This window comes from Diaporthe batatas, assembly GCF_019321695.1.
Source record: "Diaporthe batatas strain CRI 302-4 chromosome Unknown Contig00001, whole genome shotgun sequence".
In the NCBI taxonomy this organism is placed as follows: Eukaryota; Fungi; Ascomycota; class Sordariomycetes; order Diaporthales; family Diaporthaceae; genus Diaporthe; species Diaporthe batatas.
The window spans coordinates 3825116-3848892 of NW_025408548.1; the positions used below are offsets into that span (position 1 = coordinate 3825116).

The following is a 23777-nucleotide window of genomic DNA, read 5'->3' on the forward strand; positions in this document are numbered from 1 at the left end:
ATGGATATAAGACGAGCCGTGGCGGCTAAGGATTTCCGGAGCACCGGCAATTGACGGCATTGAGGTGGAGCAGGGCGGGCAACAACAACAGTACACCTCTCGTCACTCCCCGCACCGGGCCAGGTTAACGCCCCCTGCCAGCTGCTCCCGATCGCCCTGCGCCGCCCGCAGAGGTCCTGGCATTTAAAAGGGACGACAGCCTAATACCAGCAGGTCCCGTCCCTAGCCCGTGGTCCGGTATCGTGGCCGTTGCTGGTGTTTCCACATTCCGAGGTTAAATCGAGGCAGCTAGGCTTGTCCTCCTCCCCCCTCACCTTCTGTGTTTCCCCATTTCCCTCCCTCGCAGTCTTCGCGCGGCCACAAAAGCCTCCAATGCGTCGGCTCCTATCGACCAGAGCAACTGCAAGCGCAGCACGCTCCACGAGGGCAGCAGCAACAACCGCAGCAGCAGCAAGCACCGGCAGGACAGCCCCGCTCGTGCTCTCGGCACCTTCGTCTCCCAAGATGGCCCCCTCTTCCTCGTCAGCGGCCTCCATCAGGAGGTTACATGCCACCGCCGCACACCTGAACCCAGCACTGGCGTCGACGGCAACTTCGTACCCGACAACGCATGAGAAGATCGCAAAGGTGGAGGACACCCCCTACTTCATCGACAACCAGTTCAGGCCCTCCAATGCCGAGCAGTTCATCGACCTGCATGACCCGGCAACCAACAACCTCGTCACCCGCGTGCCGCAGATGACGGACGCCGAGCTTGAGGCCGCCGTGGCGTCCGCGGAGAAGGCGTTCCCCGCCTGGAGGGACACGACCGTCATCGCGAGGCAGCAGATCATGTTCAAGTTTGTCGCCCTCATCAGGGAGAACTGGGACCGCCTGGCGGCCAGCATCACGCTGGAGCAGGGCAAGACGTTCGCAGACGCAAAGGGCGATGTCCTCAGGGGGCTGCAGGTTGCCGAGGCGGCGTGCGGTGCGCCGGAGCTCCTCAAGGGCGAGCTGCTCGAGGTCGCCAAGGACATGGAGACCAGGACCTACAGAGAGCCGCTGGGCGTCACGGCCGCCATCTGCCCCTTCAGTGAGTCTGGTGCCCGAGCTACGACCGCTGCAGGTGACGCCGCCCACTAACTGCGTCCGTGATAGACTTCCCGGCCATGATTCCCCTCTGGTGCATCCCCATCGCCACCGTCACGGGCAACACCCTCGTCCTGAAGCCCTCGGAGCGTGACCCTGGCGCGGCCATGATCCTCGCCGAGCTGGTCGAGAAGGCCGGCTTCCCCCCCGGGGTTGTCAACATTGTCCATGGCGCCCACCGTACCGTCAACTTCATCCTGGACCACCCGGCCATCAAGGCCATCTCATTCGTCGGCGGCAACAAGGCCGGAGAGTACATCTTCAGCCGGGGCTCAGCGAACGGCAAGCGTGTCCAGGCCAACCTGGGCGCCAAGAACCACGCCGCGGTGCTCCCCGACTGCAACAAGAACCAGTTCCTCAACGCGGTCGTGGGCGCCGCGTTCGGCGCCGCCGGCCAGCGCTGCATGGCCCTCTCGACGCTCGTCATGGTCGGCGAGACCAAGGAGTGGCTGCCCGAGCTGGCGGAGCGCGCCAAGGCGCTGAGCGTCAACGGCGGTTTCGAGCAGGGCGCCGACCTGGGGCCCGTCATCTCGCCCCAGAGCAAGGCGCGCATCGAGGGCCTGATCGCCAGCGCCGAGGAGGAGGGCGCCAAGATCCTGCTGGACGGCAGGGGCTACAAGCCGGCCAAGTACCCGAACGGGAACTGGGTTGGGCCGACCATCATCACGGACGTGACGCCAGACATGAAGTGCTACCGCGAGGAGATCTTCGGGCCGGCGCTGGTCTGCCTCAACGTCGAGACGCTGGACGACGCGGTGGACCTGATCAACTCCAACGAGTACGGCAACGGCGTGGCCATCTTCACGCGCAGCGGAGCCACGGCCGAGACGTTCCGCCGCAACATCCAGGCCGGCCAGGTCGGCATCAACGTGCCCATCCCAGTGCCCCTGCCCATGTTCTCCTTCACCGGCAACAAGAGGTCGGTCGCCGGCGGCGGCGCCAGCACCTTCTACGGCAAGCCGGGCATCAACTTCTACACCCAGCTCAAGACGGTCACGGCGCTCTGGCAGGCGGGCGACGCGGTCAGCAAGAAGGCTGACGTGGTTATGCCCACGCACAAGTAGGGGTCCATATTGCATGCATGAATCCAAGATTGAAAGCTATGACGGTGTGATTCTTGCAACCTTTGCTAGTGATGTATGTTGACAAGACAAGCCTGGTCACCGAATGAGACTCGAGGGCTGTTCCGTGTCAACGAGTCATCACAATGCTCACATTCGATGATGAGACCGGTGAGAAAGTGGTCTAAAGACGCCGCCAGCAATCACACCTGTAGAGAGCCAAAGGCATTCACACAAAAGAAAAATGCGCTGCTGGGTCCAATTTCAAGTACATGGATGGACCAGCCAATGTTGCGATCGCACTCGGCGGGTGCGTCATTGCCGAGAACCGCCGCATTGAATTGGCCGGCGTCGGCAACTACGGTTCCGTCCGCAACCAATACGGCCAGCCAGCCACTTAAACCCCTTTCCCTTTGAGGCTATCACCCTCTGTGTTTTTCAACGGCATGACTTGGACCACGAAGCTTTGCGTGACTTCTCACCCTCGCTGCTGCCACTGCCTGCCCTCATATCAGCGTGCCCCTGCGCAACAAGACTATATCGGCTAAATGCCCGTCCTCCCGGGCGACGTGGACTGATGTTGCCGACCCGAGGTACCTTCTTCGAATGGACCGCTGCTCTTCTGAGCCATTACTCGATTTTCCCTTTTGGACTGACGGCCAAAAGGAGAAGTCGGCCTCTTCATCGCACCGGTTTCCCGGCAACAGATGCCGGCTTATTTTCCTGGCAGCCGTTGGCTACACCCTGTTCTGAACAGTCGGCGTCAATGTGTTCATCCCCTACCTTGAATTCCTTGTGAAGAGATCTCATCATACCGCAGACAACACAAGGGAGCGGTAGACGCCCCGCTCAAACCCTACCATGGACATCGTCGAACTCCCCCGAGACCTTTTTCTCTTGGTGGTAGCGCATCTATCCGCGCGTACTCTCGTGCTCTGTCGACGCGTCTCCCAAAACTGGCATGGCGCCTTTACGGACCCGGACCTGAACCTCCAGCTCCTGAAATGGCGCTTCCCACGATGTCGCGAGATGCGGGTTGCGTACTTGGCCGGAGCACTCGGCAGGCCTGGACTTGCGGGGCCCGAGGAGGTGCAGGATATGGCACACGAGCAAGGTGGCCAGCCGCGCAAGGCTGAGACTGGGGGGCCCGGAACTGGCTTGGGGGCTTCTTGGTCTCCAGACTGGACGTCGACCTTCGCCAGCGTGGCCAGGAGGTACCACCACCTTCGGACAGCCACGCCGGGGACCATCGAGGCGATCAAGCTGGGTTCCACCGAGCAGGGCCCGTCCAGGATGTTCTACCCGGTAGCAATATGGGACCGCTTTCTCCGTCTGGACGACAAGACCGCGCCCTTTCACTACCCAGACCCGGCCTGGTCATACAGTCAGGATGACGGGCTCTTGGTGTACCATTCGACTGCGCATGAGGAAACAGACGGTGCGGACCAGCAGGCAGCGCCCTGCCCCTGGCGCCTCCTCGACCTTGAGACAGGCCGGGAGGTTGTGGTTCCTTTCCCGCAGGGCGATGACCGCATCGTCCGACGTGTGCGACTTTCCAACAGTGTCCTGGTCCTGGAGTGGTGCGAGCGGGACGCGTACCACCAGCTCAACGACCGGGAGGAGTGTCACCGGCACTTTGTCACCGTCTTGGATGTTTTACGGGAAATGAAGGGCGGCGAGAGGTTACCAGAAGGCCACAGGACCGCGGTCGGCGAGATGGCGTGGACGGTCAGGCACCGGTGCCAGTTCAAGACACACTTCTTAGGCTTCCCATTGAACCGACACGACCGATTTTTCTCGGCACATACGGCCACGCACTATGCGGTGTACGTATGGCAGCCCAACCGCTCGCTCTACAACGATGACCCGATCGAGAGCGTCATCGTCTGGGATATCTCGGCCCGGGGCCAGCCGCGGACGATCCGGCGCATCACATGGGATACCCTAGCCTTCTACGGTGTGCGACAAGGTTCAACGCCGACGCTGAGGTCGCTCGGGATGGATGAGACAAATTTGTACTTCATCGAGGAGGAGCACCGCTGGGCAGAGGGCGGCCACAGCAGCCTTGTCCCGCCGAGGGTGCACCTCGTTCGCAGCACGGGCATCCCCGTCGTCGTGCCCGAGCCCGAGCCGAACGGCACCGGCTCTGCACACGCAGGGCACGACGATGCTGCTGCCCGAGGCGACGGTGCTGAGATTATCATCTACGGCCCGCGGTGGGTTGACCAGTGCGGAACCAACACAGACGTCAGCATGCCGTTCTGCACGCGTAGAAACGACGCGCGGTTCGGCGGCATGCTCCAAGACCATCACCAGCAGCAGCACAGAGTGGTCTCCGGCGGCGGCGGAGACCGGGATGGAGAGCGGCCCGCTGGCCCGGGCACGTGGGACGAGAACGGCACCAGTGGCGGCGGCAGCAGCAGCAGAAGAAAGGGCCTCGCAGGCGAGATCGAGACGGGCATCGCGGCGGGGACGACCCGGTGGCCCGGTTGGGCGCCCTGCTGGCGGCACGAGGACTTCCCCTACTTGAGCGTGGGCGAGGTCGTCGACTTCCGGGCCGGGGTGCGCATCACGGCGCGGCACTGCTTCATGCTCGAGACGCTGAGCGTGCACGTGCGGCCGTCCATCAGCGTGGTTGAGCTCGGTGTCGGCGGGGAGGACGAGGTCGGGCAGGACGAGGGCGAGTCGAGCAGTGACGAGGGCGCGACCTCGCTCGTCGGCGCCGACGCCTCGGCGGTGGCCGGGATGGACAGGCTGGAGAGGCAGTTGAGGGCTGGCATGGCGAGGAGGAGGCTCCGGGAGCGCAATGCCAGGATTGGCGGTGGCCGACGGAAGGCCGCCGGTGATACAATGGACGGCGAGGGCGAGGGCGAGGGCGAGGGCGAGGGCGTGCAGGATGAGGTGCAGTTCGCAGATGACATGTGGGATAAGCTGCTTGGGAAGGGCTGCATCAGCGGTGATGAGAGGTGGCTGATCGGCGAGGACGGCAAGGGGACGCTCTCTGTCGTCCGTTTCTAAGGACTGGCGTGAGGGCGAGGCGACGTTTGTAAGGACCAGACGGACGCCAATTCCGAGTACCAGCGTGGAAGGACGGTGGTTGGAATATGATCTGCCACACGATAGAGCACGACACAACAGAGCCAGGAGGGGTCGAACAGGATAGACATTTAGACACTGCATATTCAAAGACGAGGAAGATGCACAGGCGAACTATGCTGTTTACAAGCCTGCACACTCGTGAGCACCCACTTTCCCTCGGAGTGAACGCGACCGAGGTTGTTTGAAGTCATCATCATTATCGTCATGGCTAGCTGCGAGTGAACGCCCCCAAGTCTAGGATAGCCGACCCAAAGAAAAGTCTGTCACAGAATGAGAGTGAGTTCTTCCCCCTGTTCCGCCTCAGAGCTGTGAACACAAAACACACGCGGGATTGGTGTCTTCTCGCCCGACCCGACAGCAACGCCATGCTAATTTGTCCATACTGTGGGAATGAATTTCCCAACGCCAAAACTGTGCCTATACATGCAGGAGATTGTGTGCGTGTTGATGACCATGTCGAGACCAGATCGTCTCCCGTTTGAACTTTCCCCCGGAGCAGATACCGAACTCATACACTTGCCTGCTTTAAGCAGAGCTCCTATTCACCACCGACGACGCGATCGCCAAGCCTGTGATCAGCATCATCGCCCTGGGGAACCGCCCCGCGTCCCCAACGTTCTGCTCCTTCGGAACGTCAAGGCCACCATGCCTTCCGTTCTCCTTGGCCCTTGGCTTGGCCTTTGACCTCTCTCGCGCTTTGAGTTCCTTGCTCTCCTTCTTGCTCAGGGGCCTTGGCGTCTTGCCCTGCTGGTGGGGCAGGTGCCCGTGGTGCGCCCCGGGGAAGATGATAGAGCTGATGCTTTTCTTGTGGTGCAGAAGGTGCAGCGACTTGCGGTGTGGCGTCGCCGGCCGCGGCCGCGGCGTCTCCTCGCTATCCTCGCCTGCTTTGTCACCCGGTCGTGCGGCCTTCTCGCCGGGGGTACGCTCAGCGCCGAGCATGGGCGCCGTCGACGGCCTGTCGAAAGCGTGGCTGCCCGTCAGCGCGCCTCGGATGCCAAAGTCTGCCCACCGGGACTCGTGAAGGCCCAGGATCCCAGCTGTAGGCGTGCCCAGCCGTTTCGGAGACCCGGGACGCTCTGGGGTGCCGAGGTCATGGTCCGATAGCGACGGGGCCTGCTGGATCGTGTCTACGGAATCGCTCGACTGCCTGGCTTCGGAGACATAGTCCTCCCATTCTGATGACGAGGACTGGAAGCTGGCCCTGCTCTGGTTGGCGGTGGAGCCAACGCTGGCGAAGACCGGCAGGGGCGGGAGAAGAAAGCCGCCCTTCAAGTCATCGGGGCAAGTGGTGGGCTTTACTTGGACTGTCGGCTGACGGAATCCATCCGGCCGGAAGTCGCTCTGGGTCGGCGTTCTCTCTGCGAGCGCTGGCCTGGCAAGCACGTCTTGTGGCGGTGTTGTCGGCGTTGGTGCAGTAGAGTAATCCGAAGGAGAGAGAATATCGATCGCCTGAACGGGGCCGTGCAAGCCCGAAACTACGGTACTCGGGACGTCCAGGACTCCGACCCGGACACCGTCTTTGACTAATGGCTCTGAGGTCATCGTGGGATTCGAGTCGTCTGGTCGGGATTGCTGTCTCTCTGAGCAAGACAGGCCCGGCAACGTTGATTCAGGCCCGAGGTGCTTGCACTCGCCGTCGGATGTTCCAGTGCCTTCGGGGCTCTGCGAGATGCCGCGCCCTGTTTCTGAGTACGGCATCATGTCTTGAGACTCGCAGACTTCACCAAGTTGCAGGCTCGGTGCGGAGCGTCGCAGGTCCCCGAGGGCCCGAGGACTACGAGGTTCCTCCGAGTCCGTACCCTCCTCTTCTGCCTCGAAATAATCCATCTTGGATCTTGACAGATCATCCCCACCCCTCAGATCCCTCGTCTCTGTTGCGTCCGTGCTACTCGGCGAGGCTGCTTCAGAGATCTGTGGGGGCTCTGAGTGGCCTGTTCCCTCTTGGCGCACAGTAACAGGGGCGACGGCTGGTTGACAGACTTGACGCAGCAGCAGCTTCCCATCGATGGAATCCGGGTCAGCGGTTGGCTGCGGGGCCGGACATCCTGACCCAACAAGCACATCGCCTAGAACCTGGGCCGGCGTCCTTGGCGTGCCAGACGATTCGCATTCAGTGACAGTGGCGGCAATTCTGGGATATTCAGTGTTGTCTGGGACAGAGCTGTCTGACTCGTGATCGTTTTCGACGCAATGCAGTAGCCATCCTTCATATTGGAGATGGCGTCGTGTAGCCTCTGAGGACTCGCATCCTGATCGGTCGTAGTTGGGGCCTGCTGGATCTGTACCATTCATAGTGCCCAGGCCGGAGCTCATCTCATCAGGACTGGTTGGACTCGTCACGCTGTGCATTTCTGAGGCGCTGTCAGCTTCCTGTGAGCATGATTGGTCTTCGACAGAGCCGACTTCTGTGCAGGTTGAAGTCTCGGTGGACTTCAGGGCCCCGTCGGAGCCCGAAGTAGGTGAATTGTCTTCCCCTGGGTCAAAAGCAGGTGCGGTTGAGGTGATTGGCGTCTTTGGCAACGTGAGAACTTGAGTACCGGAGAGGCTGGCTGGCTGGTACGTGGGCTCCGACAGGTCTGTAGTTGCCAGAACCAAAGGGCTCGATGGTTCACCGTACCCATAGTCGTTGAAGAACTGGCCTTGTGACTTTGGTGACGAGTGTCGGACTTGGGAAGGTGTAATTAGTAGGCTCTGCTCAGGGGTGGCCGTCTCGCTCTCGGTGAGCGCTGGCACGGAGGAACAGGTGGACCTTGACGAGCTCGAATCGTCATAATCACCCTCGCCGTGCTTAAAGACTTCAGCTGCAGGGATCAGAACAGGCGATGCCTCCTCATGGACGGGATTCCCATGCTGGCTCTGACCGTCGACGACTCTGTGAGCTTTGTCCATGGTCAGAGAGGCCACGCTGGTAGCTTCGTCAAGCAGACTTCCGTCACTGGCCGAGTCGACGGCAATGGCCGAGTCTTGCTCTGACGGCGTGGACAAGAGCCCCTCGCGTCCTCTGTACTTGGCAGGGACGAGTGGGAAAACACGCATTGATGTGCTTCTGGGTGAAACAGAGGGGAGCACAGGCGGTCGGGAGAAGTGGCCTGGTGACCCTGGAGGTGTGTTGGACGTGGTATGGTTGGCTTTCATGGGACTGCGAACTCTTGGCAAGACCGGCTCATCGGAGACTGTAGCACGGGGTGTGAAAGGGCGAGACGGTGGATACCGTGGTCGTGCTACGAGTTCAGGGGAGGACGGCGCCTCAGCGACATTATCAAGGCTGCATGTGTCCTTGCAAACAAGGTCGATGTCAGCCTGGATGCGTGCTTTCAGGTGCGCCACAAACAATGCCTGCTCGTCCTCCGGGATTGTCGGCGCAAAAGGGCCTGCAGACGGCTGGTGGTTGCGTGAGATGAGAGCTTTGTCGAGGACCAGATGCCCTTGTTTGTGGGCGATCATACGGACTGCAACATCGTGCCCCCGCAGGACATCGCCAACGCCCGTCCGTATGCGTTCAAGCAGCGCCTCGATGGTCCGGCGAGTGTGGCGTGTCTTGCTGTCGAGGATGAAGCGGGCCGGATTCTTGATTCGCCAGCCATGACCGATGAGTTCTGTAACTCGGAGGTCAAAGTCGTTCAGTGCCCCCAGCTTCGCGTCCGCCTTGTCCCTCAGCTGGTCAAATCTTTCATGGACGCTGCGCACAAACTCATCACAGTCGTTTCCACAGACATGCCTGAACAGCTGCAGGCGGCTTTGAATGTTGCGATGCAGGTGCTCGTAGCGGGGCCCAAGGTTGTTCACGACGCGGAGGTCGACGTTGAGGGCGTCTGCGTCGTAATGCCGGCAGTCGCAATCCAGAACGCCCTCGAACCCATCACAGTCTGCGTGCTCAATCTCGAAGGCAGTCCTCCTGGAGTCAAGCATGTCCTCGAGCGTCCTGTAGGCTTGCCAGAGTAGCGTTTCGCCCTGGCCGAGGTTCAGGGGTGCAGCCTGTTTGCTGTCGACCTTCACATTGCGCGTGATGAGTGCTTGTCGTCTTGACGGATTGCGGCTCTTGAATACAAGTTCGAGAGTGAATCCAGGAACAAACTCCCAAGCCTGTGTTGACTCTATCAAACGAGAGCGAGGCACACAAGCAAGATCTGGAGCACCAGCCAGGGAAGGCTTGAAGGTTGATGGTCTGCCATGGAAATCTTCATGCGCGGGCTCGTCCGTCCATCGAAAGTGCCGGTCATGGTGTCGAAGAAACAGGCAGATGATGCTGTGCGTCGAGCAAAGTATGCTTTTGGCCCACGTGCTGGTGACTGGGTGTTTCTGGTAGGACTTGAAGGTCCTCTCAGCCCATACTCCAGGAAAGCCATCACGCCGAAGTTGGTAGTTGATCTCGAACCGGGCCTCCTGGCGGAGCCTCGTGTTCAAAGCCTCGGGGTCATTCCGTGTGATGAGTTCGTTGCTGCAGTGCTCGATTCTTTGCAACAGCCCGCGACATATCCTGTCGGTGGGCTCAAAGGCTGCTGAACTGGAATAGGTTCGATTGTAGTACAACGGGGTGGCAGCCGGGTCCAGAAACCTGACGGTGACCTTGACCTTGAGTGGGGCGTTGTCAAAAACAAAACCGCTTTCCTCCTCGATTGGCGACAGCAAGCCCCCGAGGGTCATGTTGGCGTCGTTTCCACTGGAGGATCTGGATGAAGAGACGAAGACGGAGTCATCACGGCCGGATTTTGAGAAATCGAGGGTCTGTAGGTGTGGACCTCGCGCCCGGAATCGATCGGACGCGTCCCAGGCCATCCTTGAAATTAATGCGAACCGTGGTCAATGCTATATGGAATATGCTGGCAAAGGGTGTGTACCGTGTAAGGTCGTGATTCAGCACCGGCTATTCTCGTCTGCTGCACCTGAGATGATTTAGGGTACAGAGTAGCCTATCGCGTTTCTTGGGTCGTTGAAGTGAGAGAGGAGAGAGTGTGTGCGCGTGACTGAGTGTTTGATTGTGTATACAAAAAGTTGATAAGCCACTAGGGACAGGAACAATGTAAACAAGATATAGGCTCCATCTGGGCGGCTTCGTTGGGGTATGATTACACTTGAGAAGTGTACAAGGGACGATAGGGACGCATCAATGCGTGTAGAACACGGCGCGTGGGACACGAGAGGTGGGAAACAAGGAGGGCAAGATGGGTATATGTGTTCGGCCTAAGTAAACACGGAGATTATGGCGAGGCTCATGCGACCGAGACCTTTTCCATGACCACATCAGAGAGGCCGTCCTATCATTCATTCGAATGAGCGATGGTTTCTTGTCCTCTACATATACCAATGCCTTTGTTTCCTCCTTCCGTCCCAGCCGAAGGGCGATGGGCCCCACCGAGTCAACAGGAGCAACGAGGTCGTGCCTGGGCAGCCGGCTGTGGGTGCTCGTGCGTGGGGACAGACGTGCATTGGTGGGCGGGTGGGGACTGCCCAAGCAACCGGGACAGGCCGGGGTAACGAGAAGCAGGCGTGCAGTCGGGTAGTGTGGCATGACGCCGGGCCGCGAGGTTCAGGCCGCGGCCGTTTGACGTGGCATGACACAGTCTAAATTAGGTGGCGACGTGCGACTTGGCGCCACCTGGGAGTGAGCACTGGAGAGGACGAGATGGAGGTGGGCATCCTGATAATCCCGAGTAACAGCTCTGATTTGATTGACCCGACGCACGGCGATGGGGCCCACGGGGCCAGACGGGGACATGCTGCAAGCACTCAGACATCTCTCTCTCTCTCTCTCTCAAAAGCATCTTGTCAGATGCGGGTTCATGCAGTCCGCTGTGTGGCCGCGAGTGGCTGGGCAGCTGGGGCCGACCTGCTGTTGCGTGTTGCGGCGAAACAGGTCGTTGTTTGGGCACAGCTCGAGGGCGAAAATGGATGGTTTCAATTCGACCTTGCCGAAGGCCCCATCCGACCCAGGCTGGTTGGCCCGTCTCATCTCCCGCTGGTCAGCTATCAGGCCTCATGGTACGGGCCCCAGTTCGATCATTGACTGCGCTGGGAGATGAGGGTGCGATCGCATGAAGAAAGAAACGTCATCACGCGAGCGCCAAAGGCAGAGGCTATGTGCCTAGCAAGCCTAGGTAGGTAGGTACCACCTGGGTAGGGAAGAGGGGAGAAATCGACCTGTCAGGGCAGCAGACACGGTGGGGCCACTTTGTCTCTCTCTCACACACACTTACACATCCGCAGTCCCGATTCTGCGGGGGCGGAGCTCGAATCAAGTACGGATAAAATGGAGCCACTTCACTAGAGCAGGCCAGGCAGGTTGGCAGGCTGGCTTGCGAGTGACGAGGCTGCGGCATACACCCATCAGCCCATCTTTGCCTTCCATCAAGCCGCTATGATGCAGGTAATCTCTCCTCCGGCTTTGGTGGGGTGACCTTCATCTGCCGCACCTCAAAGGCAGGGAAAGGGCATGTGTCTCAATCCTATGGCCGGGGGCATTATTAGCCAGGAAACAAGGTAGAACGTCCAGTTGCAAAATTGGGAATTGCTGTCAGATACACCACAAATGTAGTCCTGTCTCTTTCGAGGTGTGTCGATTACCGGGTGCCTGTACGCCCCACCATGTTTTCGAGAGATACTTGGAACTCTTGTAAATTCTGCAAGTCGCTGCGCTGTTCTTGAACCTCGCTGTGGCAAAAGGCATCGCTACCAATCCGTCAGGTCAAACTGTTCGGTCCAGGGCCGCCATGTCTCTTTACTGCCCCTTCACCCGATATACTCCGTCGTCACCATCTCATCCCAAGACCCACCGCTCTCCCACACCTTTTCGACCAGTTCCTTGGCCCTGGAAACCTGCAGGAACCCGCTGCGGGCCATGCTTCCGAGCCTCTCACGTATCCTGGCCCTTCGCGCCTCGTCGGCGAATGTCTCGCAGGCGGCCGTGAAGAGCGGAAACAGCAGGCTGTTCTCAGCGCTCCCCCCGAGCGGCACGCAGTCGACGCACGCGTGTATCTTGAGCACCGCCGCCTGCACGTCCTCGTGGCTCGATGGCTTGCCTAGCACCCGCCGGTGCAGGTGGACCAGCCCGGCCCAGTGGTATGCCTCGTTGAGCGCCGCTATCTCGCGCCCGTCCCACCGGACAACATCCCCCGACGCGTGCAGATGCTTGCACGGCTGCGGCGGTAGGATCATGCTGCGCTTGGCCTCGTCCTCCAGTTCCCACGCCCGTGTTATTATCTCCTTGGGCGGCCGCCACTCCCTGCCACTGGGCATCCCGTGTGGGTGCGGCAAGGGCGGCTCCGCTGCGCCGACGCCGCCGCCGTTGCTGCGTAGTGCGTCGCACGCCTTGACCAGCTCCGCCACCTTGGCCAGGATGTAAACCCCTCGGGTCGTCATCCCCATCAGGCAGTCGATCTCGTCAAACTCCTCCTCGTAGTCATCCTTTTGGTAGTCCAGGATCCACGCCGTCGAGCTCTCCCTCCGGCCCCCGCTCAGCGTGCCCAGCACATCCAGGAACGCCAGCCAGCTCCACAGGAACGCGCGGACCTGGTCCTCCTGAGTCCACCGCCGCGACCAGCGGATCCCGTCCGGCCTCGAGGCGATGAGCTCGCGCGCAAGCCCCAGGTGCCGCTGCCACGGGATCGTGTAGCCGAACGCGGTCGGGCTGACTATCTCGAGAGACGCCAGCAGGATGCCGGTTGCGATGTTGGCGTTGGATATCTTCTGATTCGGGTCGTTCAGGGCGGCTCGCAGGGCTGGGAATATGTCCTGCACCCAGTGTGCTATCCGCATGGCTGGCTCTGGCTGGTCCAGCAGGTGCGCGCGATGAGAAGCTGCAAGAGAGTTTAGCTTGGAGTACTCAAACCTGCTTGTTGCGGGCACGAAGACCACGGGAGGGGGCACCGACCAGAGTACGCCAGCATGAGGCTTAGCAGGTTGTCGTTCTGGACGGCCATCATTGGCAGGACATGCCTGTACGGGTTGGATTGCTCGTCGTCGTGAGGCACAAGCGCCTTGGCAGTGTGGTTCATGAAGTGGTGGAAGTATAGCAGGTTCATTGGGTTGTCGCGCAGCTTGGATGGCAGGGGCTCCAGGTCTTGGGGGATCCGGACTGGCATGGGGCGGTTGTAATACCCTCGTGGCCTCGTCACGCTCATCTCTTCTGTCCTGATGGATTCAACCGCCTTCATGTCATCCTCGGCAGTCGAGTCCCCGAATGACTTGATGATGGCGTGGGCGTCGTCGTTCTTGCCCAGGTCGAGGTCCCTGAAACCAGGGTCGACACCGTAGTATGTGGTGACCTGCGACAGGCACAGGGTGGTCGTGGCATTGACCGCCCTCTCGGATGGTGGTGCGTACTGCCGTGCCACCGGCCCAGGAGGCCCAGAGAGAAGCGAGTTGACTGACATCTTCCGGACTTCTGGAGACCCTAGCATCCCGTGACTGGATGAGGCCCGACGCCCTCCGTCACTGTACGGCGAGGAGGCAGCTGGTGTCAGCGGCGACGAGGCCGTGGTGGTCGTTGCAAGCCCGTTGCTGGTGATGCTGGGGAATACGTGGGGCGTGGCGCTTGCGGAGATGGATTCGGTCGGCGACGAGATCTGCGAAGGTATATCGAGGTCGACGCTGTATTTCAGACGCTTGGTTGGAGGCGGGCGTACCATCCCGCTGTTACTGCTTTCTGAGGGGGTGGCGTAGGCCGGGGCGATGGAATTTGGACGGCTACTGTGAGGCTGGGGAAGCAATAGTGCCGGGCCGGAAAAGCCAGGCGGGCAGAACGTTGCCTCGTCCGATTTGTTGCGAACATGATCTCCGGGCTGAGCAGCAAAGACGCTCGACGGCGGGAACGAGGCCTTGGAATCTGTGCCGAGAGACGGGCCCGCCGTGGGCCCGGGGCCTGGGGAGCTGTCTTGTTCAGCAGTCCGGAAGCTGCTCGTCGACGGTGACTGCCCTTCTGCCGTGCGTGGCGCCGTCGCTGCTGACGAACCATCAGATGGACGCCGCGCACCTTGTTGTGAACTCGAAGGAGATCCCGACGGGACCTGGAACAGGATGGTCTCGAAGCCGGGGTTCTTCTTTTTCCTCCCCTCCCAGTTGAGCTTGATGCTATAATCACAGGTCTCACCTGTGCGTTCACAGCTGCTCTACGTCAGGATGATTGTTCCGCAGGCTCGCAATAGTTGGCATGACAACATGGCTTGACAGTTATCCTTGCCCTCCACTTGGATGAGCCGCTCAGCTTGCTGTAGCCAGGAACCGCACTTCCGTACGGCACCCCGTGAGTCTGCAGCCAATAGCAAGATATCTCGAGCTTCCAGAAGCCCTGAGATTTCTTCTGTGTGTAGGTAGTGGGCCTTGCATCTTACTGCTGCAAGCTCACTCAACTGGCCACTGAGCGACGTGCCGGGGGTGTTTCGGACAGCATGAAAAAGCAGGCGAGGCTGTTATACTTTGCGCATTGAGGCTTCTCTTCTCCACATTTCACCTTCCTGGCTTTACACGGCCTGTGGCGCGTCATCAGCATCCTGTCCGTCCGCAAGTTCCAGGGGGCTGCAAAGCTCACCAACAGCCATTCCTGCTCCGTTTCTTGGGTTCCGGCGCACCCGGCCTCTTGGGTCGAGGCATACCTCGGAGCGGGCGTGGCCTGGTCTGTCGTCGGTGTCGTCCGCTTTTTGTCGCTCTACTGCTGGCGGGCCAATTAAAGCGGGGTTACAGCTGGGAATCCCCATAGTCCACCTCGTCCGTTGTTGCCCTTCCGTCGGTTGGGGCAAGGTCACGATGGGTCGGTGAACGAGTCTTCGGCTTGCCAAGAGCAATCATTTGCCCAATGACATAACGAGTATCAAGGCCGGCTGGCAGGCATGCAAGAACGTTTTGAGGCTCACGCGTGAAAGAAGGATGAAGAAGGGGTCGGGCCGCATAGGGAAAAGGGAAATCCAATGGGCTGGCAGTGATTGATTCAGGCGCCGGACAGCCCCTTGCAAAAAGGGCCCTTGGGATGAGATAAGGCTAATACGCGGCAGCTTTGTGGATCCCCCGCCCAAGGCGGCACTTGGCCAGGATCCAACTGGGAGCTGTGCCGTCACGTGGGGTTGCAACGATGCAGTGTGCCGCTCCGGAGGATGATGCTTGAGGATGATAATAAATGTGCAGCCAGCTACATGCACGTACTCTGTCTTTTGGGGGCCGTTCCGGACTACAGTGGCTGGTGGCCATTATTGGCACAAGGCGAGGAACAGGGCCGCCAAGTTGCCGTGTGGATCGCGTGCAGGTGCACGCTGCAGGTGTCCGACGGGCCGATGATGTCTAGATTCAAATCTATGCGATGTCGATGTTGAGAATCTTGATATCCTCCTCCGGCCGCTCCTTGTGAGTCCGGGTGTTCTCGATCTTGTGTATGACATCCAACCCCTGGACAGCACGCCCGAAAATAGTGTGCTTGTTATCAAGCCATGGCTGTTTAGACCGTTAGCCTTACGGATCCCTCTGGCTGGCAGTTCGCGAGGGGGCGGTACTTACTGTCTTTTCGGTAGTGATAAAGAACTGGCTCGCATTCGTGTTGGGTCCAGCGTTGGCCATGCTGACGGTATAGGGCTTGTCATGCTTCAGACTGCTGAACTCGTCCTCAAATTCCCGGCCCCAGATACTCTCGCCACCAGTACCGTCACCCAGCGGGTCTCCACATTGAATCATAAATTTCCGGATTACGCGGTGGAAAATTGTGTTGTTGTAGTAGCCGCTCTTGGAATGCGTCACGAAGTTCTCTACCGCTTTGGGTGCGGCGTCGGGGAAAAGGCGAATGTGGATATCGCCGTAGGTTGTGTGTATAATAGCCGCAGTGCCACTCTCCTTTTGCTTTTCTCGCCCTGCTTTTTGCTTCTTGCCTTCTCCCGTGGGCTTCTCGTTCTGCACGTCCCGAGTGCTCTTGGAGATCTCTTGTTCATTAGTGAACATGTAGAAGCGATTCTTTCCCACTCCCGTGGCGAAGATGATGGGGTCTCTGGCTTCCGACTCTTCCAACAGTGGATTGCTCGAGGCGGCCATCGCAACGGTGGTGACGCCCTTCTTCTGCGGGGCGCCCTGGTAGATGGCCAGGCCGAGCGCCCGGAGCTGCTCGTCTTTGCCAAACACCTTGACCACCTGGTTGGTGTAGGTGTTGAGCACCTTGATCCCCACCATGGACCCGTAGATGATGAAGTGGCCCGACTCGTCAAATACTACCGCAGCCTTCTTGCGGTGGGCCGGTGCCTCAACCTCCCGCTCAATGGCGAGCCGCCTCCCAAACTCAACCGCGTCTAGCTTCTGCAGAGCCGTGCCAGCCTGCTGCATCTCCTCAATGACCTGCAGCGACTCGTCGTACGTCCTGTACAGCTTTGCCGTGGCGAAGTCGAATATCCTGATCTTGCGGTCCGGCATCGACCATGTCACAAACTGATGCCCTGACGGGGATATCGTTAGAGAAGTCGGGACAGACTTTGCCTTCTTGAAATCGAACAGATTTGTCGAGCTCTTGTACTGGAAAACATTATCCGGCTTCTCGTAGGAACCGCTGGGCCTCCAGTACTCCACCATACCGCCCTCGTCCGCCGACACCACACAGTCGTAGGCATCGTTGAATGCCATCAGACCCACCACGCTCCGATGCAGGCCTTTTATCGTATGTATCGGCTCCTGTCTCTCGCCCCTGCCGTCATACAAGTGAATCACGGGCGCGCCCGCATCCGCGACTGCAAGCAGAGGCAGGCTTGCGCCCTTCTTGTGCACCCAGCACACACTGCTCGGAGCGTAGTCCAGTGGCAGCATGGAAAGGAGGTCGAATGTGATGACGTCGAAGATCTTGATGGTTTTGTCGTCTCCTGCCGTCGCAAAGCTCCTGCCGTCGGCGCTGCACGAGACGGACCGGATCTCGCCCTGGTGGGATTTGAACTCCTTCACAAACTCGATTCCCTCGGCTACCTTCTTCCAGAACTTGACGACACCGTCCACCGAAGACGTTATCAGGAAATCCGTGTGGGGCGTCATGGTCACAAAGGAGAGCTGCTCCTTGTGCATCAGGGATTTCGAGTAGCGGGTTGATTTGGGCAAGGCAGATACGTAGAGCTTCTCGTACGGAAGGACGCGGCGCTTCTTCTTGGGCGCAGCTGCAGAGGGGAGCTGCGGGCCCATGTCATCGTCGGATGAGCTGTCTGAAGTCACCCTCGTCAGTCTGTCTGGAGCGACAAGAGCCCGTGGGAGCTGCACCTACCCTCGCCCTCAAACTCTGAGCGGTCTCGCTTCTGCGACCTGACATCTTCGTCTGGGCTCACCTCTGCCATGTTTCCGGACCGGGCTGCGACGCGTATTTGAAAGCCTGGGAGGGGTCCTTGGGGGGCAGAATCCCGTGTCTCGACTCCTAGAAGTTGGGTTGGGCGGATCGCGGTTCCAATGGGAGCTCTGGCCCATGGCTTTTTTGGGGCCTTGGCTCTTATCGATAGAAGCGCCAAGCTCCCGCCAACTGGGGCCGAGACGGCATTGACCAACGGTCTTACAGCGTGCGAATACCTAGCACATTACCCAAGTACCTAGGTGCTTGAGTACCTTGGTACTTGGCATGGGTTTACTCCAGGGTCCTAAGCGCTGTGGTGCCAGGCGCTAGGTATAGGGTCTGTAGGCTCGCCCTAGCATCGTGATCAGCAAAAGAGTAACCTCTTCAGTTGCATATGTTCTAGTGTCCCTGCACTTTGTTCTGCATACGACTGACTTGGTGAATTGCCAAGCCAACTTTTAAATGCCTGCTAGTTGTACACAGCTACTCGAGATATACAGTACACACTTTGAAAGATTCGTCAGATTCAGTGTCCATTTCCCACATTCCCATCGTCCAACTTCGAGTCTCATTATTCTCATACAATTAAGAGCCATGGCTTCGTGCCATTCAGATGCTACGAGCCTGCACTACAGCCTAGTCGCGATCCCGCCACCGGTCGTCCACGAGCTCAATGTCAGAACCACCATGTGATCTTTCGTCGGCCGAGATCGGCCCAAAGGTAACGGTGTTCGTGATGCTCTTTTGGATCCCACCACTGAGTTTGTAGCGAGGGGACTTTGGTGTCATGTAAGGCGGGGGGGTATTCTTGGTGTCTGTGGAGCTGCCGAAGCAGCTCGGGAATGTCCTCTTGAGGAGCGAGCGGACCGCAGGCATGCAGCAGCAAATGATGCTCACGAAGACCTCTAGGACGCTCCAGTACGCCGTCGGTACGTTGTCATCTGGTATCATAGGGCAGCCTGTCAGCTGGGCCATGCATGCCGTGGGTCTGGTGCGTGCTGGGACTTACAAGTGGCATTGGTTGTCGTCGCGAAATTGACCAGGGCCGTCAGCCGCACAATGCTGACGATCGTGATGCTTTGAGGACAGCAGTCAGAACAATGGCTCCGTGAAGAAACATTCCCAGATGGATAGCAGGCATGCTTACAAAAGCCCGACGCTGAACATCAGCACGATCTGGATTCTCTTCTTCCTCCCCATGTTGAGCTTCCACAGCTGCGGTATCGGGAGGAGGATGATGATCAGGTCCAGCACGATGTTGATGCTGGATTGCGCCCACGCAAAGGTGTTGAAGCTGAAGCAGCTGCCTTCTGTCTCCCCGGTCCAGCCCGTCCAGTTGTAGCTGACAGGAGTGCAGTTGAAAAAGGTTGCCAACGCAGTTGCGGGTGAATAGACCAGGCATACACCTATCATGACGAAACAAACCCGTCGGAAGGTCTGGCTAGGGAATACCTTGAGGTACAGCAACAGCATGGCTATCTTGGTCGAGCCAAGTACTATCATGTAGAATACTTCTGAGATCCAGGTGAACTGCAGAACGTCAGCTTTATGCCTGGGTACGTCCTGGCACTCATGGGGCCCGCACCATAATGATTCGGGTTATGTTGTCGTGAGGGATTGTCCATATGTCCCTGCCAAATCCGTATTTGGACACTACAATATTGTCAGCACGCAGAAAGTTGGAGGCTGACCGTTCCGTGCCGGCAACTCACTTGGAAACACAAGGGCTCCGATAACGAGGCAACAGGCCTGGTTCCTTTAGCTTTTGTCTTCACCCAAGGACAAAACATCCTTTAGAAGACTTACAAGTGCCACGACAATAGAGAAATTGGACCAGTTGAGCAGGTGGCCACGGTTGAAGCTGTCAACAAGCCTCATGACAACTGCCACAATGGCGAGTGTCCCTGACACGGCCGTGACGACCGGGCTGATTGCCGTGAGGTCCCGGACGGGCTCTCCGCAGAAGGTTTTTGTTACATTTAAAGCCGCTGGAGGGGCAACAGTGGTCAGAACGAGAAGGCATCCCCGAATCAGCGGACGACAGAAACCTACTCAGAGCTTCACGCGTCGTGCATGCTGCCAGCGTGCAGTTCTGCACCTGTCCGTTCAGCGTGACGTCTGAGCAGATACAAGGGGCGTCTGTCGCATTGCACCCAGACTGTGGGAGGTACGTTGCCAAGCAGTCGGCCTGGGGAGAGAGAGAATTAGCACCTTGAGCTAGTTAGCGTTTCAGTGATTCCGGCTGCTCACCGCACACGCTGGCGTCGTCGAGGCGTCGGCAAAGGATAGCCCGACTAGCCCCCCGAGGAGAAACAGCGCAACAGAAAACGCCCTCATGATGGCTGGAGTTTTGCGTTTTTCACTCCGCTCTCATTGTCAAGGAAAAGACAGAGAAGTTGATGTGCCCGAGGCTTGCGACAGCGGCGGGAAGGAGCCCAAGGTTCGCTGCTGAATATGAATGAGCGAGCCCGGACAAGACTATATCTCCCAGCACGTTGGCATCTGCCGTTTCATACCATGTCACAGTGTAAAATGGCATCAATGGGGGAGGGCCGCAAGGTATCTCGGATGAGCACCTGGAGAATCGAACCCCTGAGCCCCCTTCCGAGCTGCCGAGTCGTTCATGTTGCCCGGGGCTAGGCCATACTCGGTGGTTATCCGCATCCACAATGGCAAGGCCGTGGTAGCATCAATGGGATTCCTGCAGTTGGCCTAGGCCTGATTTCACAATAACCCATCGGATTATAGGATAACATCTCCACAGGCTGGGGTGTGATCCTTTGCCTACACTGTGTGAGCAGGCAAGCCCTGGCCGAGTGGCACGGCTGGGCTCCTGAAGTCTGCGGAGGGGGCAGTTGCAAGTGCCTTAATACAAACCTGAAGACGGCGTGGCGGGGACCAGGTCGGGTCTTCCCGATCTCATATACGAGTCCCCAATACCCTGATCTGCGTAACATTGCTGTGGGACCTGTGCCCTTCTCTACGCGATGCCGGCAGAGCAATCCGGTGGGAGGACGAGTCATGACCCACGCCATTCTACCCTGCCGTGGCAGAAACAGGGTTTCAGGCCATGCAATGGTTCAGCTGCTTTCCCGGGATGTTGGACTTCCAAGCTGCCTGGCCTGCCTGGGTGAAGCCCAGGTCAAACCGTGAGCGCACATCCGGAGATTCATTGTGCGGCCAAGATATGGCGTCTGTGCCTTGAATATTAGTGTGTAGTCGCATCAGCCGCGTGGTGTTGCTTGCTCTCGGAGACCCACAACCACAGTACGACCCCACCCTCCCGTTTAGAGCGGTAGCTTGTCTCCGGCTGCCTGGCCTGGCACTTGAGATTAGCGATGCTTTAGGTTAAAGCCCCTGCCGCTGATCAGATGCTTACACTAGTAGTCTGCGGGGAGGAGGTAATCGTGTAAGAGACTTTGTGCAGCTATTCGCGGCTGTTGAAACACTACTCGGCAACAGAAGCCATCTCCGCGTGCAGCTACACAGTACGTACCAGGCGGCATGTTGCAGCAACTGTATGATGTCCACTTGGACAAGACTGGGGAATACCCGTGGACGGCAGATGGACCTCCACGTGGGCGACATTGAGCAAGGGGCATACGCTGGCCGGCCCCCCGCCATCGCATTTCGCTCCTTGTTCTATCAGTTGATTAAGAGCCCCGATGTTTGTGAGCAGCTCCACGATGAGATTGACCACAGGTTCAGTTCAGGACAGCTCAAGGCAGCTGTGAAGTCCCTAGACGCCATCAAGCTCAACTTCCTCAACGCTTACATCAAAAGAGGCCTTGCGGGTGCACTCGGGAGTGAAGTAGACAACGGGCCGTGTCTGGATGTTCATACCAGCTGACTACTGGGCAGGTATGAGCCCGGCTGTTGTCCACTTTGATGAGTCGACCTTCGGGCAAGACGAAGATGAGTCCCGGCCGGCGAGCTGGCTCGGGCCTGGTGCTCGGCAATGGACCAACACATGCTGCATTTTGGATATGGATCACGAACGTGCATTGTGAAGAATATCTCCCTGGCGGAACTGCGCAAGTTGACACCCGAGGTCTCAAGACGTTTTGAAACGGAGCCGGCGGACAAGAACAGCACGCGGAAGACACGGAACCCGTGGTTATGCACGCACGAGAACGTGACTGTAAGGCTGAAGAAGCGTGATTATCACTGATGGTGGACTGAGTGTAGGAGTCGGGCCGCCTGCGGGTGGGAAGCTTCGGGCCTGATCAGGTGAGGACAAGGCATCGAGACGCACCGACGGCGCCGACGGAACAAGGCCCTGTCCGCTCGACACGATCCGAGCACGCGGGCATCAGCTGCAGCCCGCGAGGACGTCAGGCTTATGTAATTGCTCAGCCGAGGGAGCCGGGGCCTTGGATTGTTCAATCCGAACAGTTCTTGATATCCATCCATGATGCCATCACCAGAACCGCTTTGTTTCCAGTAGAGTTCCTTGCCTGCTCTCCATTTTCGCTTTAGATTTCTTCGCACCACTGCATAGAGCCGCATCGGGGCCGTACAAGACACCCTTCACCCCATAGAGTTCCGTACTCGAAAATATCACCACTCACCTGCCATGGCGCGAAATGGCCACCCCTTGCAAAGACTGGCCTCACCCTCCAGGTCCGTCTCTGCACTCATCCATCTGCTTGGGGTAGCGTCATTCTCGGCATCTTTCAGGTGGCTCTTCCTCTACCCCAGCCCCGAGAATGAAAAGTTCGGAGGGGTGTTTCAATTCTTGACCATCATTGGGTTGGCGCTCTCGTTGACAAGTATGGTCCTGGGTCTCCTCGGGGACCTGACCTTGAGCCCTACGCTGTTCAATGCAAAGAACGTGGTTTCGGTGTGCTCCACCCCTCTGGAGGTCCTCGTCAGCATTCTCTACTGGGGCATCACTCTCATCGACAAGCGTCTCCTGGCCCCCGAGGAGTACCAGCTTCCTTTCTGGCCGGATTTTGGCTTTCACGCAAGTAAGCCACCCCTGAACACCACCCTCGCACCCCTTGATTTCTTCTGGCTATGCAAATGGCCGGAAGCTGGGGGACAGGCCATTTGCTTACTCTCCAGCCCTTGAATGCCCCCCATGACAGACTCATAGCTAATGTCGGATGCTGTAGTGCCAGCAATAATGTTGACCTTGGACCTGCTGCTTCTCAGCCCGCCCTGGACCATCAAGTTCCAGGGTGCAGTGGCTCTCAGCACCTTTTTGGCGTTTGCCTACTGTGAGTTCTATCCACAGTAATAGCCATGGCTGCTGCAGCCACCCGGGGCACTTGGTTCTGTGCAGCAGCAGGCAGAGAGTGCAGCCACTGATAGCGTCCCAGGGGCATGGATCGAATACACCTTCTCTTACAACCAGACGTGAGTGTGGCTGCCCTTTGGAAGTAGACAGCAGGACTGACACAGACCATCAGTTACCCGTACCCCATCTTTACCCTTCTCAGCACGCCTCAAAGGATAGCACTCTTCACATTCTCCGGGCTCACTTGTGCAATCAGTACCATGGGACTGAAATGGTTGTACGGCAAGATCAACGGAAGTGAGTGTCCCTTTCCTCGAGTGTCTTTGCGGTGCATATCTGGGGCAGGAGATACGAGGGCGGGGACCTCGGCCAACTCTGATCTTGTGGTTGGGGGCCCATTCTGGCATTTCTCAATTCTCATTCGTGTATTCATGAAGCCTCTTTTTCTCAGGGTAGGCCCATGGCTGACGATTCACAGTCGAGGAGTTCAAAAGGCAAGCTGCGAACCCGGTCAAGGTGGACTGAGCAATTTGAAGCCAACCACTGCGCTCACCTTGTCGCACGGCACCTATTGGGAACATATAGATGGCTGCCAATTCTTGTGAAGTCACAAAAGGACCAAATGTTACATGTAGGTGTCACAAAAGGCCGCAAGGTGGGTGAACGGGCAAAAAGAAACCTGGGCCCAGGTTGTGACATCTGGTTGTAGGACCACCACTGCTAAACACCCGATTGACGCTAAAATGAGGTGTTGCGCGATGTTGGACTTAGAATACTCTGGTTGTTCCGTTCAGGAGAGGAGCGGATAGGGTCTGTGAAGCTGAAGGGTACCTAGGTACTTGAGTACAGGCTATATATAACCCAGGAGCCCAACAGCTCGAGGCTCACAGCTCCGAGGGGTCCTCTGCCTGCCCCGGCTTTGGTTCTAGGCCCCACCACAGGAGTGACTCAATTCTGAACCCAGGGCGCTGCGGTTTGAAAT

General features: G+C 58.5%; 7 protein-coding genes across 7 annotated transcripts; 3 read left to right on the forward strand and 4 right to left on the reverse strand.

Annotated features, from left to right (window-relative positions):
* Nucleotides 1-372: 372 nt before the first annotated feature.
* Nucleotides 373-2192, forward strand: KVR01_000267 (uncharacterized protein; the record flags this gene model as incomplete). Its single annotated transcript, XM_044792161.1, has 2 exons — nt 373-1072; nt 1138-2192. The coding sequence occupies 2 exons, from the start codon at nt 373-375 to the stop codon at nt 2190-2192; spliced, it is 1755 nt and encodes a 584-aa protein (XP_044650216.1).
* Nucleotides 2193-3050: 858 nt separating this feature from the next.
* On the forward strand, nt 3051-5207 carry KVR01_000730 (uncharacterized protein; the record flags this gene model as incomplete). Its single annotated transcript, XM_044791759.1, has 1 exon — nt 3051-5207. The coding sequence occupies one exon, from the start codon at nt 3051-3053 to the stop codon at nt 5205-5207; it is 2157 nt and encodes a 718-aa protein (XP_044650679.1).
* A 258-nt stretch (nt 5208-5465) lies between these two features.
* On the reverse strand, nt 5466-11413 carry KVR01_000252 (uncharacterized protein). Its single transcript, XM_044788653.1, has one exon. The coding sequence runs from the start codon at nt 10062-10064 to the stop codon at nt 5814-5816; it is 4251 nt and encodes a 1416-aa protein (XP_044650201.1). The 5' UTR covers nt 10065-11413; the 3' UTR covers nt 5466-5813.
* A 601-nt stretch (nt 11414-12014) lies between these two features.
* KVR01_000288 (uncharacterized protein) lies at nt 12015-14873 on the reverse strand (the record flags this gene model as incomplete). The annotated part of the gene is made up of 4 exons (XM_044789774.1): nt 12015-13081; nt 13156-14387; nt 14699-14752; nt 14812-14873. The coding sequence occupies 4 exons, from the start codon at nt 14871-14873 to the stop codon at nt 12015-12017; spliced, it is 2415 nt and encodes an 804-aa protein (XP_044650237.1).
* A 693-nt stretch (nt 14874-15566) lies between these two features.
* Nucleotides 15567-17563, reverse strand: KVR01_000517 (uncharacterized protein; the record flags this gene model as incomplete). Its single annotated transcript, XM_044785564.1, has 3 exons — nt 15567-15704; nt 15768-17434; nt 17494-17563. 3 exons carry the CDS (start codon nt 17561-17563, stop codon nt 15567-15569), a joined length of 1875 nt encoding a protein of 624 aa, XP_044650466.1.
* A 434-nt stretch (nt 17564-17997) lies between these two features.
* Nucleotides 17998-20559, reverse strand: KVR01_001011 (uncharacterized protein). Its single transcript, XM_044787536.1, has 7 exons — nt 19804-20559; nt 19606-19741; nt 19360-19541; nt 19266-19302; nt 19139-19206; nt 18701-19083; nt 17998-18630 (listed from the first exon to the last, which is right to left on the reverse strand). Exons 1-7 carry the CDS (start codon nt 19888-19890, stop codon nt 18516-18518), a joined length of 1008 nt encoding a protein of 335 aa, XP_044650960.1. The 5' UTR covers nt 19891-20559; the 3' UTR covers nt 17998-18515.
* A 1570-nt stretch (nt 20560-22129) lies between these two features.
* KVR01_000366 (uncharacterized protein) lies at nt 22130-23320 on the forward strand (the record flags this gene model as incomplete). Its single annotated transcript, XM_044794947.1, has 5 exons — nt 22130-22523; nt 22671-22775; nt 22878-22914; nt 22968-23092; nt 23274-23320. The coding sequence occupies 5 exons, from the start codon at nt 22130-22132 to the stop codon at nt 23318-23320; spliced, it is 708 nt and encodes a 235-aa protein (XP_044650315.1).
* Nucleotides 23321-23777: the final 457 nt, after the last annotated feature.